Genomic DNA, 19,240 nt, shown 5'->3' with positions numbered 1-19,240 from the left:
CAAAGACCAAGGGAAAACCATTAATGTGTTACTAGCTCCTGATTTTTTTCTTGATCATTTGGGTGTGGGAAATCGTAGTGTCATATAAAGTGAGCACAATAAAGTATTCTCAAGTGCCCATGAATCCTCTTTTTTAGAGAGAGTGCTTGAATGGATGTCATTTTTGGGTCAATTTTTGAGAAGATATGAGTTGATTTAGGGATACTACAGAGCTCTGACCTGATGATGTACTTTGTCATTCAACGTTGGAACTTTTGCTCTGTCAGTTTATGATATTAATTAACTAATTATTGGGAGTGCTAGTAGGAGCTGCACCAGTAGCTATAGAACTTGTTTGAAAGTCTCAACCTTGAAGGCCTAACCTTGACTCCCACATTTTCGAAATCAGCCTTGACAAAGACCCATTCTTTCAGGTAATTTCTTCATGTGATCATAACCATTTGATCTCCCTCTTTTTTTCTTTTCTTACCAAGTTTTATTTGTCCTCAGGGAGACGTTGTGGTGAAACTAGAACTGATGGGTGTTCCTGGATGAGCATTGGTATCTCCTGGGTTGTCTGTTTAATGTGAAAATTTTCAAAATTTCTATCTATGAGAAACTTAAGTTTTGTCCAAATTGATGACTATGATAATATTGGTTAATTTCTCTGGTAGTGTTGCTTTTTCCACACTGGGATTTGTACAAGCCTAAGAATACGCTATCACTCTATCACAATACATCAACTATAATGGATGGATATGGTGAAATTCCCTGGTGAGTCTACTGAGAGAGGTACTTAATGACCTACCTGGAAAACAATCTAGTATATTATTTAAAATGCAACACAGTGTATGCTTTGAAGGCAAAACCCTTTAGAACAGTGATTCTCAAAGTGTGGTCCCTGAATGATCACTTTGGAATTTGTTAGAAACATAAATTCTCAGGCTCCACCCCAGTCTTGCTAAATCAGAAAACTGGGTGAGACTCAGCTACCTGGTTCAATGAACTCCCCAGGTGATTCTTATGTCTGCTAAGTTTGAAATCCACTATTTAGAGGTTGGTTGGCAGAATACGGTGAAAGTAGGTGAAATCAGTCTTTAACTCCCCAGGTTCTCAGGGCTTTGCTGTCTGAGCAAACAGGGCAGTTAAATTCTTAGTTATTTATTTAGTGTTCAGCTATGGAGATAGATTTAGGATGATAGAGAGTTTTAACAGAGTAAACCTTGGTGCATAAACCTTGCTCTGTATTTGATGTTACAGACCTTAAAACAAATGAAGTAGAGACCTCTATTGATCTTTGAATCACTTCCCAAAGACCTGTCTCCTATATTTCAATAGACATTATTAAAAGTTTTGTGCAGTTGTGGGGGCGGGGGGGGGCTTTTCTAGGCTGAGGATTTAATAGAAACATTCAAATAGCACATTTTACTTTATGTTTGCTTTCATTGTTTGATAACTGAATAAAAGGCAATAAAGTCTAGAAAATGAGCTGATAATATATTTACAACATGTGTGTGCTATCCAAAATGGTCTCTAATTACGCTCTCCTGAGTGTGTATCCTGCTACTTTGGCATACAAAGTCATCCACTGCTCCAAACTCCCTGTTTCCTGAGTAGAATTTAGTTTCTAATCGAGATAAAGGAAGATTTCTCTGGGGTTAAGAGGGCTCTTTCTCCTTTCCTTGATGTGTATATGTGCTGGGGACTGGTCAGGAATATAACACACGCCTTGGAGAATAGAAGTCATGTAATGAATGCTGAAAGATGTGGCTTTTGGATTCTTTACAGTTTTGGTCCAGTTGAATCTTAATGACAGCTAATGATAGCTAAGGATATATTGGGTGTATGTGTCTCTTTTAGTGTATATGACTTGGGATGTCATATTTTTCCTCTTGAATACTAGCACCAATGTGAGACTATGTTCTAACTTGAGAGCTTTTTCTTTTTTCCATCTTCCCTTCTTTTGACCCTTTTCATTTCATGTTTTATGTTCTTGGAACTCAACTACTAGGGGTCTTCTAAAAGTTGTTGGAAAAATTTGGACATAAAAAAGTACACATAATATGAGAAACATCATATGTGAATTTTTAAATTTTTTGGTGCCAAAATTAACTTATTTTTTATTTTTTTAAAAGATTTATTATTTTATTTGAAAGTCAGAGTTACACAGAAAGAGGAGAGGCAGAGAGAGAGAGAGAAAGAGAGAGAGAGAGGTCTTCCATCCGCTGGTTCACTCCCCAGATAGCCGCAATGGCCGGAGCTGCGCCAATCCGAAGCCAGGAGCCAGGAACTTCTTCCAGGTCTCCCATGCGGGTGCAGGGGCCCAAGGACTTGGACCATCTTCTACTGCTATCCCAGGCCATAGCAGAGAGCTGGATTGGAAGAGGAGCAGCCGGGACTAGAACTGGTGCCCATATGGGATGCCGGTGCTTCAGGCCAGGGCGTTAACCTGCTGTGCCACAGCGCCGGCCCCCAAAATTAACTTATTTTTAAATTCCATTTCCATAAAGTTCTTGAACTTTCCTTGTACTTGAAGTGTGTTAAATATAAGGAGTGGAGTGGCCTGAAAATAACTGACTACTATGGGTAATGGTAGGAACTTGGGGATCTTTGGAGTGTGAGATACAGGAAGGAAGCCTTATCAGGGTTCAGCTTTCCATTATCCTTCATAAATCCATTATGTTTGAGAGGCAGCTCCTCTTAAGTGAGATGCCTAATAGTCTGTTTTCCAAGTGGATGTTGCAGACACAAAAAGCAAAATTTGAGACTGGGTAGAGCTTGCAAATATTTATCAAGAAGTGCCCTTGGGAGAAAGAAGATTGCAAAGGGAGAAGGTGACCCACAATGCAGGTTCCTGCGGAGAGCTTTACATTCCTGCGCGATAGATGTTTGGAAGCAGGCCACCAGGGAAAGGGATGTGGCTTGAGCGAGTAGCTCTGGCAAGGTGTTACAGTTCTTGGAGAAACCGAGGAAGGCAACTGGGGCAGCAAGTCCTTTGGGGCTTTGAGAAGCACGTTATAGGCCCACCATTATAATGGTGAAGGAAGCACCAGCAACCTTGATACAGACTGGAGGCACAAAAACCAAGGGGGGCTATCTATGTACTGACTGAAGCATCTGTGGGTGGTGATAATGTGTGAATTCATTTAATTATGTTGTATTTTTAAGTTATCTAAAAGGGGAGTATGATATATTGGAAGGAAACAGAAACTTTATGTTTTAAATTATCAAATGAATGAGTCCATCTGTCTTCTCCTGTATTGAAAACTATGTGCTAAATGTTTATAGACAAGATCTTATATTTTTAAACAAATGATCCCTTTTTTAAAAAAAAATATCTTATTTGAAAGGCAGAGTTAGAGAGGGTGAGACAGAGTGAAAGAGAAATCTTCTATTTGCTCATTCACTCACCAAATGGCTACAATGGCTGGGACTGGGCCAGCCCAAAGCCAGGGGCCAGGAGCTCTTTAGGGTCTCCCACATGGGTGCAGAGGGCCAGGGACTTGGGCTATTCTCTGCTGCTTTCCCAGGCTCATTATCAGGGACTCAAACCAGCACTCCTGGGATGCTGGACACTCCAGGTAGCAGCTTAACCCAATATACCCCCAAAAGATCTTATTATTAACTGACACCCTTCATTCCTCCCTGAAAACAGCTATTCTACCTGTTCAACATTACTATAACCTGAGGACTTTATCAGTATTGTTCCTAAGGAGAACATTTTGTTTTTTAACAGTAGAAATATTGAAACAGATTTAATTGTTCAAACAAAATTTCCCAAGGATTTACGATGAGTAGAAGCAGCTCCAAGATGCCAGCTAGGATAAACTGATCTCAAAGCCCATGCTCTCTGTGAAAAAGTAAAATTCTAGTTCCAACGGTGCTTCACAAAGGTCCACTTCTCTTTCAACTAACAAGATTGTTTGCCTTTTAAGTGCAAGCACTATGCCAGGTTTTAACCTAATTTCCCATGAAATGATGTTCTTTATAGTTCAGCTGGGAGTGTGCCCATTTTTGACAGCTTAAGTTCTATAAATTCCTACTCAAATGCCTTGAAATTTCCTGATATACTTGAGAGAAACATCTGCTGAAGAGCTTTTTTTTTGTCCCCTTAGGCTCTCCAGGAGATTACTCTGCTTATAACTTGCATCAAGTATATCTCAAGAAACTCCACCATCCGGTCTGAAAAGCCTCTGTTGTGTGTTATCTGCACGAGAGCACACCTGTTTGAGTGCTGCCCTTCATCTCCACTTTCCAGATCACAGACCCAGACCTGAAATGTTAAATGGCGTAACAAGGATTGCCAGGTGGTGCTTGCATGTGTTGCGGGGAGGGCGCACCAAACCCTAATGAGAACATAAATCTCTATCTCTTTCTATCTGTCTCTGTCTCTCTTAAAAATTTACTCATTTATTTCCAGAGGAGAGACACAGAGAGCCTTCATCCACTGATTCACTCCCCAAATGGCTGCAAGAGCAGAGCTGGTCCAGGCTGAAGTCAGGAGCCCAGATCTCTCTCCAGTGTGGCAGGGGCCCAAGTACTTGAGCCATCCTCCACTGCTTTCCCAGGTGCATCAGCAGGGAGCTAGACTGGAGGAGGATGGAGGAGGAGCAGTTGGGATTTGAACCGGCACTCTAATATGTTGCAGGAGCCAATTAGCTCTCCATATTACAATGCCATCCCTGAGAACATAAATCTTCTGATTCTTTGTCCTGTTTTCTTCAAAAGTTATTATAATTGTCCCCTGAAAAATGAAAATACTGAGAAAACTAAGAAATGGAATGAAGAGAGAGAGAGATAAAGAGAGTGAGTGAGAGAGCCAGCGAGAAAGAGCAGCAGGCTGTAGTCAAGCCAGAAACTCCATCTTGGTCTCCCACATGTGTGGAAGGAACTCAAATACTGGACCATCATTGCAAGGAGCTGTGTTAGAAGTGGAGTACCTGGGACTTGAACCAGCATTCTGATGTGGGATGTGTCCCAAGCATTGGTTTAATTCACTGAACTACTCTCCCAAGTTATGATTCACTTTTCAGCGTCAATGAAAACCTGGAAGATTCGTCTAACAAGCTAGTTTATTTTAGTTTTAAATTTGGGCCTCCATCTGAGATTCCTGAAAGTAATAAAAAATATGGGTTGAAAGACACATGAGTTAATCAGACAGTCAGGATCAGCAAACCATGCAAGGTTGAAGTTGTGGGAGATGTATGGAATATACTAGAATGGGACCTGGGGTTAAGATTCAATCTCTATTGTACCTTATTAATTGACTCCTTGGAAAAAGACTAAGAAAATCAATCTTCAATAACAACTCTGATCATGGCTTAGCAAGACTCTTATATACTTAGCAAGACTTTATTTGCACAATTTTCCCCTCATGTTTTTCTGATTAAAATTTTGAACCAAACATTTTTTTTTCTGTCCAGTCATTGTCTTCTAAGAGCTTCCTTATGTAGTGTTCTTCTCACAGATCATTATTTTAGCAGTTAACATTTACTAGTCACATAGATATGCCTGCATGACTTGAAGTATTTTACTTTTGTGTGTTTGTTCAACATGGTAACTTAGTGAGGTAGACATTATCATATGAAACTTTGAGTGAGGAACTAGAGCTAGAGTCAGGATGCAGAGCTGGGTATTGAACTCAGGTACCCTGATACAGGACAGGGGTATCTTAATTGGCAGGCCAAATGCCCACCTCCACTGTTGTGTTTCTCAAAGGTGTTATTGATCGTGGAGGATTTGTTAATCTATCACTAATTGGTAAGGACTTCATATAAATCAGTCATTTATCTTGAGCATGGTATCTGTGATCAAGGTGAAGATGAGATATCTATTATTTGGATACCAACAAAGTTCTGAGTCATAAAATGAGTGTTAATTTTGAGATAGATATGTTGGTAATCTCTGGAGAAGTGAACTCAGAAGTGTCATCAATCTTGGTTGCAACTTTTTCCAAGAAGGACTAAATATTTATAAGGATGCTTCATTCTTGAGTCCTGTATGAAAATACACTATAAAAACTCATAATAGGTTATATTTAGCTATTAATGAGGGGATGGAGTTATTATGTTTTAGAAAGAGTAATTAGGACAATCCTAGAACATGTGGGATGTACTTCATAGTTTAAATCATCAAAAGGATGCTTATTCACTTATGAATGCATTGTACTTGTATCATTATACATTTAAAGATACATCTCTAGAATCTTTCTGTCAAATCCTTCTCACCCCCTATTTACTCCCACATATATGCACTGCTTACAAATAATGGGCTCTTAAAAGTAGCTAAATAATGTCTGTATGAGGTCCTGTCTTTCCTTAACTGTCTTCCTTCCATTTTAGTAAGTGTCTAAACAATATTGTCTGTTGATTATCACCAGAGAAGAAACTGGATTGGTCACTTGTCTATTGAGAGGCGATTTGGAGTTCAGACTGAGGATTTATGTGCTATTTTATAGAAATATGAGAAACTGCAATGGACTTAATGACATCTCAACTCTCATCCATTGGAAATAAAATGCAATTTTAAATAAAATGGCAAACTGCCTTCTTATATGCCCTTTTAAGAAAAGGTGCTCGCCCTGTTTTTAACTACATAGAATTTTACTTATGACTAAAGTTTGTTCTAGAACATGGTTGTTTCTAATTATTGAAAGGATAACATGTTTCATTTTAAGCTTCAGGGCTCATTATAAAGAAGTTTCTAAGGCTAAAACGACTAACTCTAATTAGTTGCTAATTCATGCCCTTGGTCATGGTTGGTCCTGGTAATAGTGCATCTTCATCCATTTATTCCATAAACATGCACTTAGGGAGTTTACATCTTAGGAGGAGAAGACAAAGTATAAACAAAACAAAAAGTCTATAATACAGATTCTCAGAAAGGTTGCATGCTCCTGAGGGAAAATGAAGTGGAGAAGGGAGACTGGAATACATGGATGAAGACTGGGCTTCCAAATACAGCATCAGGTGGGGCCTCACTGGAAGACAATGATGGAGAAAAGACTTGAAGAAAGCAGGAGAAAGAGCAAAGTAGACCCTGGAGGGGAGGTTATTTAAGACTCTGGAGGACATTTTGTTAAATGAAATATGCCAGGCACAGACAAATGTCCTATGATCTCACTTGTATGTGGGATCTAAAAGCATAATTCATAGAAGTGTACAGTAGAATGGAGACTACCAGTGTAAGGGAGATGTTGCTCTAAGGGTACAAAGTTTCAGTTAGATAGGCAGGATCTGCTTAGGGATTTATTTTACAGATCGATGTCTGTAGTAAATAATGCACTGTCTATTTGAAAATTGCTAATAGATTTTAAATGTTTTCATTATTAAAACAGTGTTTTTTTTGTAAGGTGATGAATTTATTATTCAGCCTGCTTTAAAAGTTCCACATTGTAAACATACATTAAATATCACATTGTACTCCTATATATGTGTGCATATATATATATATACATATATAGTTAGTTATTATTTGTCACTTAAAATAAAATTGAAAAAGACTTTAAATAGCTGATATAAAGTCCCAGAGGAGAGAGCATGTCCAATATGTTCACAGAGCAAGAAGGTCAGTGTAATTGGAGAGGGAAAGTCACAATAAATGAAGTTTAACATAAACCCTAATACAATGTAAGAGGAGTAAGGTCAATCATCCGTTTCCTAAAGCTGACTAATAAGCTTGGTTTTTAGTTGAAATAGGGTGGAGCCACTGGAAGTTTCAAATGAAGAGGTGGCATGATCTGACTTAAATTTTTACCAGGATTACCCTGGCTGATGAATGGAGATTAGACATCAACAGGGCTCGAGGAGTAAGGTAGGATGACTATTGGGCTAATGGGCCTCACCAGGGGCCACTTTGACCTCTAGGGGATAGGGGACATATCTATGCACACTCTTTTTTTTTTTTTCATTTGACAGGTAGAGTTATAGACAGTGAGAGAGAGAGAGACAGAGAGAAAGGTCTTCCTTCCGTTGGTTCACTCCCCAAATGGCCATCATGGCCGGCGCTGCACTGATCTGAAGCCAGGAGCCAGGTGCTTCTTCCTGGTCTCCCATGTGGGTGAAGGAGCCCAAGCACTTGAACCATCCTCCACTGCCTTCCCAGGCCACAGCAGAGAGCTGGACTGGAAGAGGAGCAACCGGGACTAGAACCCGGTACCCATATGGGATGCCGGCGCTGCAAGGTGGAGGATTAGCCAAGTGAGCCACGGCGCCGGCCCCATGGGCATACTCTTATCACAGTGGAGTGTCAGTGTGCTACTAACATCCAGTGTTTATGGGCTAGGGATGTTTCTATAGTGTATAAGATAGACACTGGCTACAAAGTGTTATCTGGCCCCAAATGGCAATAATGTTGAGATTGATAATCTTGGGTTATATGCAGCAGTGGAATTGATAAGAAGAGGTCAAATCCCCCAACCTCTCCAATCCAAATCCCTCCCCCCCCATCTGAGAAGGACTTCAAGGCAGATATGAAACATAAGAAAGAGGAATCCAGGGAAGTTCATGATTTGTGATTTACTGGAAGAGAGGAGATTCCACTAAATCAGATAAGAATGTGGAACATGCTGGTTCAGGAACTCTATTTTGAAAATATCACCTATAAGATGCTCTTTGGGTCTATAAGAAGAGATAGCAAGTAGGTAGTTGAATATATGGGCCTGGAATTAAAAGGGAAAGAAGATTGAAGGTGGATATAAAAATCTGAATGTATCCACAAAAATATTGAAGAGGTGACTCTGGCACAGTGGCTAAGATGCTACTTGGATGCTTTTATCGCATATGGAAGCATTTGGGTTTGAGTCCCAGCTCCACTCCTGATTCAAATTTACTGTTAATGTGTTCCCTGGGGGGCGGCAGGTGATGGCTCTGGTAGCTGGATTCCTTCCACCCACGTGGGAGACCCAGGTTGAGATCTTGGCTCCTGGCTTCAGCCCCTGCTATTGCAAGCATCTGGGGAATGCTGCTCTGGGATGAGATCTTCCTCAGCCCCACTCCCTCTCACTTTCCTTCTTTAGCCCCCTCCCCTCATCTCTGTCAGTTTTTAAAATAGAAAAGTAGTATCTAAAACCAAGAAGACTGGATGAGTTCAAAGCAAATATGTGAGGAAAAAGCCCATGGTTTGAGTTTTGTGATTTCCAGTGTCAAGAGGTAGCTGAGAGGAGGGGGAAACTTCAAATGAGCCAAAGAGAGGGTAGACTGTAAAACAAGGATAAGCCAGGGGCCCTGGAAGCCGTGTAGGAGGAGCTGTCACCACATCAGTCATTGCTGAGACCGTAGTATGTGAACGTAATTGACCTTTAGCAATGCAGAGGGTACTGATGATTTTGACAAAACCAGTTTCAGTGGAGAGGTGAGGGTGAAAGTCTGTTGGATAAGGTTTAAGAGAGGATGAGAAAAAAGGAGCCTGGAAGAATGAGTATAAACAACTTCCCTTAGGAGAATGGTTGTAAAGGGAAGAATAGAAATGGGGTATTTAAAAGGGAAAGTGCAGATGGAAACTAGAGAACAGGTGGGCAGAATAAGATGGATTGACAATCAGCTGGGTAGTTGTAGAGGGAGATTCAGGCATAGCCTTAAGTTAGATGGAGTCTCCTTGTGCCACACAAATTACCCTCACAATGGTGGAAATCCTTAAATTAACAAAATTACTTTCCTCCCTGTTATTATCAGACATTTGAAGAAGAAACTGACCTCTGAACACAAATTTAATGTTTACCTACTCTCTTGAATTTAGAACCTGTGTGATCTGTGAAGGATCCGAGTTTAGGAAATGGGTTGACTATATGGTAAGGCCTCAGGTGGTGTATATGTGCAACACCTGAGTGCGCTGTGTGCCCTATGGTCACGTGCTGGCCACCCACCTCCATTTTATTTTCTGCAACCAGAGAGGCAGTTGCCTTGGAACTGGTATCATGAAGACTCTCTTCAAGTTGGCTTTACTTGCTGCTGTGACTTTTTTGGGGTATGGGGCACCAAAAGGTATAAAACAGAAATTTGAAAATTTTCTCATAACTTTTGCAGATACTCATGCACATTGATGTGTTTGTTCAACTCGAGTGTTGAATGAACTGTATTCTCACTTAATTTTCTGATTTTCATTGTTTTTGTTGGATACTAACTAGCAATAACTAAGGATTTTCTGATTCTAACTAGACTCAATGCTAAATAAGTATTACTGTCTTAATTACTTTTATCAGTTATTTCAAGTTGATGTTACTTTTTCTGAAACAACCTCTCATAGATATTTTCCTCTGGCCCCAAACCTGTCTTTTCTCTTCTGCTATGTGCCTCTTCCACACTTGAGTCCTCATGTCAGAATAGCCTTCATGAACTCTCTCATGGCTCACTTAATTCTTGTCCATGACATCTTCCTACATCAGTTTTCCTATGTTGCTTACTGATTGAAGCTTACTTTTTCATCATCATCTCCCTATAGAAGACCAGAAAATGACACATTGAACTTGACAGTGAGCAGGTGAACTGGAAATGAGTAATTGTCAGATGATACTGGTTCTACATACACCTTTTAGGAAGTTGACTGGTATCTAAATAAGTCTTGAGGGGTGCAGTGAGATTTGTGGTCTTATTTCTGACCTTGTTTAGATTTATCTGCAAAGTGGGTTTTGGCAGTGGGTTTGAACTCTTCAAACAATTGTCCTAAGACAATCTGTAGTAAATCGGTGTGACTAAATTTGGAGCAGCGCAATTAGACTTTGGTGTTACTAGTTATTTCCAGAAGAACCTCAATGGCAGTTACTTAAGATTTGATTTTTTTTTTGAGGACTAAGACTTTGTTGTTACTACTATGTTTTATCATTGTTTAAGAATTCAGTTGGTATGATTTTTGATCAAGATGAGGTTGGAGGTATTTTGGAATTAAGAGTTGAATGGCTCAGTTGTATCACCTACAGTTAAAGTATAATGCAAATATGGTTTAAAGACCAGAGTCCTCAAACCTCTAAGGTTAAGAATTGTTGAAAGCATATAATAACTTTACTATAAAAATCCTTAGGTAAGAAGTCAGTTTTCTTTCTTTCTTTTTTTTTTTTTTTTTTTTTTTTTGAAAGTCAGAGTTACACAGAGGGAGTAAGAGAGGCCTTCTATCTGCTGGTTTATTCCCCAATTGGCCGCAATGGCTGGAGCCGCGCCGATCTGGAGCCAGAAGTTTCTTCCTGGTCTCACATGTGAGTGCAGGGGCCCAAGAACTTGGGCCATCTTCTACTGCTTTCCCAGGCCCTAGCAGAGAGCTGGATTGGAAGTGGAGCAGCCGGGACTTGAACTGGTGTCCATATGGGATGCTGGCACTGCAGGCAGCGGCTTTACCTGCTATGCCACAGCGCCGGCCTCAGGTCACAGTCTTAATTATAGAAATAGACCTGGAGCCCGGTAGTTGTGGCTAAGTGGTTAAGGCAATGGACCAGAAATAGACCTGGAGTAATTTTCTAGAAACTCAGTGAATACAAGTTCTTTGTGCCTCATTATCAGAAACAGTAATGTAAAAAAAGTAAACAATAGCAAAGGTTTAAAATATAAAGCCAGTTCTAGAAGACATTGTTATTTAAAACCACATCTAAGAAAAATATTTAAAGTATTAATTGAAAAAAACTGGCCACTGACTGAAATGAGTCTTAGTTTAGTGGCTAGTTTAGTCTTATGGAGACAGATGTGTCTATGGTAAAAATGTTAACATGGCACAGCAATTACGATTGACTGATATCTCAGGTGTAGGGATTTCAATTACTTTAAATTCCCAGTAATGTGTTCCCCAATTCCATCCTATTAAGAACTGATAGTTAGGAAACTCCCTTCTGCTTAGGGACTATGTCAGCATCTTGATGGTCTGGATTTTGTTTAGGGTTTATTTGAAAGGCAGAGTTGCAGAGAGCAGGGCAGAGGGAGAGAGGGAGAGAAAGAGAGGTCTCCCTCTGCTGGTTCACTTTCCAAACAGATAAAATGGCTGGGCTTGTCCAGGCCGAAGCCAGGAGTCAGGGACTCCATCTGGGTCTTCCCTCCCAGGCAGCAGGAGCCCAAGCACTTGGGCCATCTTTGGCTGCTTTCTTAGGCACATTAGCAGGCACTTGAATTGGAAGCAGAGCAGCTGGGACTTGAACCAGGACTCATGGGGTGTCAGTGTCACAGGCAGTGGCTTAACCCACTGTGCCACAATGTAGGTGATGGTCTGGTTTAGAATAGCAGTTCTAAATACATCATCTCTGACTGCTGCCATGACTTTTAGTGGATTTTTGGTTTGTTTATGTAAAGGGAACAGATGTCATGTATTTCTTATGTAGTTTTAAGAACATAATGATACTTCACCCTCCCACCTTTCCTCCTCCTTCCTTCCTTCCTTTTTTCTTCCTTCCTTTTTTTTTGATTGATCGATCCATTTATTTGAAAGACAGTGTTAGAGGTCTATTTGCTGGCCCACTCCCCATATGGCCACAACAATCCAGGGCTGAGCCAGGCCAAAGCCAGGAGACAGGAACTAGGAGCTTCTTCTGGGTCTCCCATGTGGGTGAAGGGGCCAAATGGCTTGGGTCATCCTCCACTGCTTTCCCAGGTGCATTAGCAGGGAATTTGCTTGGAAGTAGAGCAGCAGGACTCCAACTGGTGCCCATATGGGATGCCAGTGCTGCAGGTATTAGCTTAAATTTCTGTGCCACAGTGTTGGCCCCTATTTTTATTTTTTGATAGCATACTTACAATTTATAATCACAAGCATAATCCTCCATTAAATAAAGAATTCAGTAAGTAGAAAAACTACTGTTCCTCAGGAGTATAGACAGGAGCTATAAACTATAACCAAATCTCAGGGCATCAATTTCACTCATACACTGTGTTTTTCTTTTCTTTCTTTTTTTTTTTTTTTTGTACTCTATCACCACAAACCAGAGAAGATACATGAGTTTTAGTTTATATGCAGGACTTTTGTGAGTAATTTGGCCTAGAGCCTCTCCCTTGGTGGTGCCCTTTTTTCTCAATTTCCATTTGCTCAGACCTTGGTCCCCTGATCTAGTTAACTTGATTTTGATTTTCTCTAAAATTTCTTTGAAGCATAAGATACATTTGTTTTCTCTCTAGGGTAGGAAGGTGATTTATAGTTACCTTGTAAGATTCCGAGTTGTTTCCAGGGCACATTTGTATTGACATCTTCTTTTTGGATCTTTCAGCCCTTGAAATATATTGTAATCTCACTTGGTTACAAGTCAACCTTAAAGCACCGACATTTGGTGATTGGTATTTGCTTTCTGATGAGGTGTTTCTGGGACATGGTTGCCCTGTAAGCACCGTGTTCCAAGATGTGTATGTATTTTGGTATCCTACTAGTGACTGTGGCATCCAATCACAGGTAAGAGCAACTACTGTTATACTTGATTGAGTGACATGGGCATAATTTAGTAGGCCCAGGAAATGGCTTCTTCAAAGATGGTCACTGTTGCAAGATTCATCTGATTATATTATTATTTGGGAACATGAGGATCAATGTATGATAGAACAGTTCCTTGTGTGTCAGTCATTGAATTACACTTAAACAGATTGGACTGTAGGGCAGGAGGCTGCCAAAGTTTTTCTAGAAAGGACTTCGTAGTGTACATTTTGGACTTTGCTACAAGGACAGAGCTGAGTAGTTACATAAAAACAGATGCATGCTGTTAATAAACAAATGGTTATCACTATGTGTTCCCATAAGCCGTGTTTACCAAAACAGGCAATGGGCTAAGATTTGACCTGTGGGCTATAGTTTGCTGAAACTCACTCCCGAGGATGCAAAGTTAAACAGAACACAGATTTCTCTAAATATGTTGACAGTTCTGAAGAGGATATTATTATAGAGAAAAAGTTCATTAAGTATTTTAAAATTCAACTTGATTCTTAAAATTGTAGAAGGCAAGTGTATTTTATACAAGGGAAGGAAGAAGGGACAATACATGGCCTTCTAAAAAGTATAGCCTCTTCTATTCAGTTCACCTTTTCTTTAAGTTTTTGTGAAACTCCTTAGGGTTTGGAGTGAAGCATTACAGCTGACAAGATTCATATGTGATCCACACATAGGATTCTCCAGGTATATACCCGGACTTGTCAAACTTTTAAGCCCAATTAAGGTGTCAACATTTTTTTAAATCCTACTCTCCCCCATTATCTTTTTCCACGTGAAAACATCAGGAGTTAAAGTAGTTTTCCCCTCTGAACTGAAATGTAATGTTTTGCTTTTATACTGAATAAAATGTGAGCAGAAGTATAGGTTTTTAGAAGTTCAAGGATTTTCCTTTTAGTTATGCAATAAGAGAGAACATACATAGATGCTATATACAAAAATTAAACTGAGCCTGTCTTCAAGTAATATTATGGAGAGTTTCTTACTAACCTGCTTTCCCCTACATTTCAGAACGAGTATGCCTCCCATGAAGAAAGCACAATTTAAAAAATACATTATAGTTTATATATTCATCAACTAGCCAAAGGAATTCTGGGACTCAATGGAAAATAAAGTATTTCATTGAATGTGATTTTAAAATCGTTTGACCATTAACTACCTTTAAGTCCTTTCAGTCTGCATAATATTTATACTGACTTATATACCACTATAGTCATGAATATTTTGCTGTTTCATAATATAATACTTTGAGTCTAGCATTGCCCTATTTCCATGAAGAAAACCATGGCTTTTAGGAAGACAGTAATAGTAAGATATTTAAGGAAAACACAGAATTTAAACATAGATAACACAAATTGTAAAAGAAATGGTTTAACTGCTTTTTCAATAATGGCCCTTGATGAATTATGTTGTATCTTATAAGCAATGAATTCAGATTCAAGTAAAACTTACTAGGGGCTCCTGTGTTATGCGGTGTGCCCACGTTTAATAGATTATCCATTTTAAAAACATTTTCTACATGTGTATAGATAATTCAGGTGAAAATGAGAAGAATTTAGTCCTTTAATGGACTTTGGATTATTTCCTGGTTTCTGTAAAAATTTGAGTATCATGGAATTGATAGTTACTTAAAATTTGCACCTGCAGGTTTATAAAAGGAAAGTCGTTTTTAAGACTTCACTAACATTTATCTCAAGAACATCATCAATGAGAGGATTCGCACCTATCTCATGTACTGTTGATCAAGACAAATCCTTGCCACAACCACCTGGAACTGTATTTATTGACCCAAGGTATTGTGCAGAGATTACTTGCAAATGTCATCCTGGGACTCTCTTTAATGACTCTGGTTTCTATTTTTTTTTTTTTTTTTTTAAGATTTATCTTAAAGGCAAAGTTACAGGGAGAGGGAGAGTGAGACATCTTCCATCTGCTGGTTCATTCCTCAAATGGCTGCAACAGCTGGGGCTGGCAGGCTGGAGCCAGGAGCTTCTTATAGGTCTCCCAATGTGGGTGTTAGGGACCCAAGCACTTGGGGCATCTTCCACTGCTTTCCAGGTGCATTATCAGGAAGCTGCATAGAAGTGGAGCAGCTGAGACTTGAACTGGCAGCCATATGGGATGCCGGCGCTGCAGGCTTGGCTTTAACTCTCTGTGCCATAGTGCTGGACCCTTCTGTTTTAAAATACGCCATCATATATTTCCATTGAATCTCAACTATCCATTTTCCAAATAGAGCTTTGAAAGGGTGAATGAGTCTCTTCTTGCATGCCAAGCCCTCACTTGGATTAGATGTCTTGATTTTTACTTCCTGTGTTGTGTAGGAGTATGCACACGTATCTCTGCAAATACTAGGAGATAATTACTATCCTTAGATAAGTGGGAAGATTATTATCCATGTCTCATTGATCCATTGAATATGTTGTTGATGTCATGTCCAAGCACAGTTCTATTAACTACATATTCCATATTTTCTCTATCTTGCTATCAATAGCAAAGACTACAAAGGGCACTTTAAGGTTCACAACTATGCCAACAGAAGGAGGAAAAACTTTTTAAGAGAAGACCTTTTGTCTCTGTCTCTTTCACTAACTCTGCCTGTCAAAAAAAAAAAAATGAATCCTAGTTCCTGAACACAGTTGTTTCATATGATTTCAGGATCATAAGATGAAACACTTGGAATACTTAGTACTTTTGTTAACTGTTACATATTTAATGTTTTAAAAAGGTTCTTTTGAGAGGCAAATTTACAGACAGAGAAGGAGAGATAAAGATTTTCCATCCACTGGTTCACTCCCCAAATGGCAGCAACAGCTGGCCAATGCAAACCCAGGAGCTTCTTCCGGGTCTCCCACGTGGGTGCAGGAGCCCAAGCACTTGGGCCATCTTCCACTGCTTTTCCGAGCCATAAGCAGAGAGATGGATCCAAGGAGAAGTAGCCGGGACATGAACCAGCTCCCATATGGAGGCAGAGGCTTAAACCATAGTGCCAGCCCCTATAGATCTAACTTTATATCAAGCTTTCATAAATGAGGTACCACTTAATCACCTTATAACATACATCCTGTGTCTGGGAAAGTGTTGTTGGGCCATTTTTTCATAAAAGTTTTCATATTGAAATACTATACTGAGAATCTATAATCCCATTTTGGTGTCTGATTAGCAATAAGGTATAGAGGCCCCTCACTTAAAAACTGGAAGAAGTCTAGTGTTAAAACAGAGAATGGCAATAATATGTATCCTCCAGCACAGTAACACTAGGACCCAAATAGATGTTTCAATACATGTTTTAGTTCTTGTTCATTTTATGTTTTATTTCCCTTTTAGGCAGTCCCAATGGTTGGCTTCTCCAACTTACCAAGAATATTATGAAGAGAATGTGAAATGCTTAAATGTGCGTCCTTCATACTCCAATGCTTAAGGATTTTTCTTCTGTATCTGTCAAGATTGAAGTTGAGGTACTTAGACATTCAGTTTTTAATACTATTCATGTATGTTCTGTGGTAGAAAACCAGAAATAAGTTTTTTCTTTTAGAAAAGGAAATTTCATAAGCGCATGTTGATACCGCATGCACTTAGCTGCACCCAATGCATGGATGGAAAGTTTGTGCAATTCTGTCTTTACTGGTGAATTGGGCTTCATAGTATCGTCTCATCTGACACAGGGTGGAGCTTGCTATTAGGGGTTTCTCAGGCATCATATAATAGACAAAACTAGTATCAATGATATGAACTAGTTGTCATCTTCAATATTCATGGAGATATTCATAGTAATGAACTACTTTAGTGTTAACACAAGGCCAAAGATTACTAAGCAGTCAAAGCAGATGTGAAATTGACATTTCCTTAGAGAAAAGTTCTCTTCCTTAAAATACAATACCTGCAGGAAAATAGGTTTCTGGTTCATGAGATTTTCCCATTGAGTGAGCAGTGAAAGGAAAGTTATGAAAATTTGTTGGAGGGTTAAGACTTTTTGGGGCATAGAATTGCTGAAGGGAAATGGATTTGTTGTAGAGATTACATTTAAAAGCAGAATTTGAGATAAAATGATTTCCTATAAGAACTTAGAATGGTTTCCTTAATTTTGATATATAGTATTTGTTCTTGGATGCGAAAAATATTCGCATACAAAATTGAAAGCTACAGATCACTTTTACCCTTAATTCTATCCTAATGAGAAGCTTCAACCAGATAACCCAATTATTACACAAAATTCACTCATCTATCCTTTATTTTCTTTCTTATAGGAAATGCCCAACATTAGATCCCTGCCTATACCATGTCCGAGGATAATGGAGTGACTGAAGCTGCCTGAGGACTAAGGAGCAATATGCCTAAGCTGTAGTAATCTTCTGAAGAAGGCAGAGTTATTACTGATACCATCTTTGTTTAAAAAGATAACTATGAGATACATTAAAGTAGAAAAATTTTTTGTTTACTGATCATCAACTATGCAATTGTAAGAAATTCTCAGCTAACTGTTTCAGTATAATAAATTAATACTAAGTGTCATAAAATTGTAACAGTCTATATTTTTCATAATTTTTCGGGCTGGTTGGGCTTTTCTGCTTTCACCTAGGCTCAAGCAATGGCTGCATTTGGCTGGAGTATTGGTTGGGATGGAAGGTCCAAGACGGCCTAACATTTTGGACAACTGGGGCCCTCCGTTCTCCTGTACTTATTCTTTCATCCTCCCAAACTCCTTATAGTTCAGTTGGCCTCGTTACTTGACAGTCGCAGAACAGCATTCCAAGAGAGGGGCGGCAGAAGCTGTGATGGTGGGTGAACCTTCTGTTCCAGAACACCCGCAACGTCACCACCACATTCTGCTGGTCAAAACCAAGTCATAGGATCATGATTGCCTCATGGGAATAGCACGAAGTCCATTGCGAGGGGACTTAACTATCAGAATGGGAAGAATATATGGTTAATAAGTAATCCATCACATAGGGAAGAAAGACTTAGAGATGAGTAACTTAGGTCACTATATAAAATCCTTTCAAATCTATTGATCAACATTTAAAAAATCTTAAGTACTATGTTGACATGTTTTCACTATTTTACTTATTTTTTTTAAAGATTTGAGAGGTATAGTTATAGACAGAGACAGAGAAAGGTCTTCCGTTTGTTGGTTCACTCCCCAAATGGCCACAACGGCTGAAATTGAGCTGATCCAAAGCTAGGAGCCAAGGGCTTCACAAGCCATAGCAAAGAGCTAGATTGCAGGAGGAACAGCTGGGATACAAACCAGCATCCATATGGGTCTATTATGCCACAGCACTGGCCCCATTATGTATCTTATTCAAACACTAAAGACATTGCCTCTATTATATACATTATTTAGTATTCCCCAAGTGGTATTTAACTGTTGGGTCAAATGCCCACACTGTTGTCTCAGATTTAAACAAAACAAAACTTTTCACAATATTTGAAATAGAAAACTCCCAGAATTTTCTTCTCAAAGCAGATTCTTAGCGAGCTTTATGTATTAACTTAAAAGAAACGTTAAATATAGTATAATAATTAAATGGCTGTTAGGGCATGCCTTATTCTATATGACAAACACACTTATTGGACACTATCTATGTAAGTGATCTACCCATTATTCTCTTCCACATAGGTAGTTTGAACTACCATAAGCTGAACAGCTATGTGGCTAAGCCAGAGACTGTAGGAAGGTAGAAACTCCATTTTTAGGGCCTTGTGTGACTCTGTGGTACAGATCTGCTTGCCCACTTAATGTCCTATGAAGAAATACACACTTCCTACATAAAGCCACTGAAATTTTGGGCCTAATTTATTACCCAAGTGTAAACTATCTGGCTGGATTAAGAAATATTTTTTAATAAATCTTTAAGCAGTTAAACCAAGTGTTACTAAGATT

The 19,240-nt window shown here is 39.2% G+C and overlaps 1 protein-coding gene and 1 long non-coding RNA gene across 3 annotated transcripts; both read left to right on the top strand.

Moving 5' to 3' along the window:
- Window positions 1-105: 105 nt before the first annotated feature.
- Window positions 106-7,791, top strand: LOC149128298 (uncharacterized). Of its 2 annotated transcripts, none has more exons than XR_016216755.1 (3): window positions 106-413; window positions 4,095-4,286; window positions 7,668-7,791. It is a non-coding gene; the product is annotated as an uncharacterized LOC149128298 (long non-coding RNA). The 2 variants fall into 2 exon arrangements; XR_016216754.1 differs by lacking the exon at window positions 7,668-7,791 and adding an exon at window positions 4,400-6,484.
- A 2,008-nt stretch (window positions 7,792-9,799) lies between these two features.
- On the top strand, window positions 9,800-17,840 carry OOSP1 (oocyte secreted protein 1). The gene is made up of 5 exons (XM_089308572.1): window positions 9,800-9,959; window positions 13,151-13,329; window positions 15,004-15,149; window positions 16,684-16,814; window positions 17,604-17,840. The coding sequence occupies exons 1-4, from the start codon at window positions 9,893-9,895 to the stop codon at window positions 16,775-16,777; spliced, it is 486 nt and encodes a 161-aa protein (XP_089164698.1). The 5' UTR covers window positions 9,800-9,892; the 3' UTR covers window positions 16,778-16,814; window positions 17,604-17,840.
- The last annotated feature ends 1,400 nt before the right edge of the window (window positions 17,841-19,240 follow it).

This window comes from Oryctolagus cuniculus, chromosome 1, assembly GCF_051225735.1.
Source record: "Oryctolagus cuniculus isolate XC-2025 breed Fujian yellow rabbit chromosome 1, ASM5122573v1, whole genome shotgun sequence".
In the NCBI taxonomy this organism is placed as follows: domain Eukaryota; kingdom Metazoa; phylum Chordata; class Mammalia; order Lagomorpha; family Leporidae; genus Oryctolagus; species Oryctolagus cuniculus.
The sequence above is the reverse complement of the archived record's forward strand: the minus strand, read 5'-3'. Positions and strand labels throughout refer to the sequence as shown.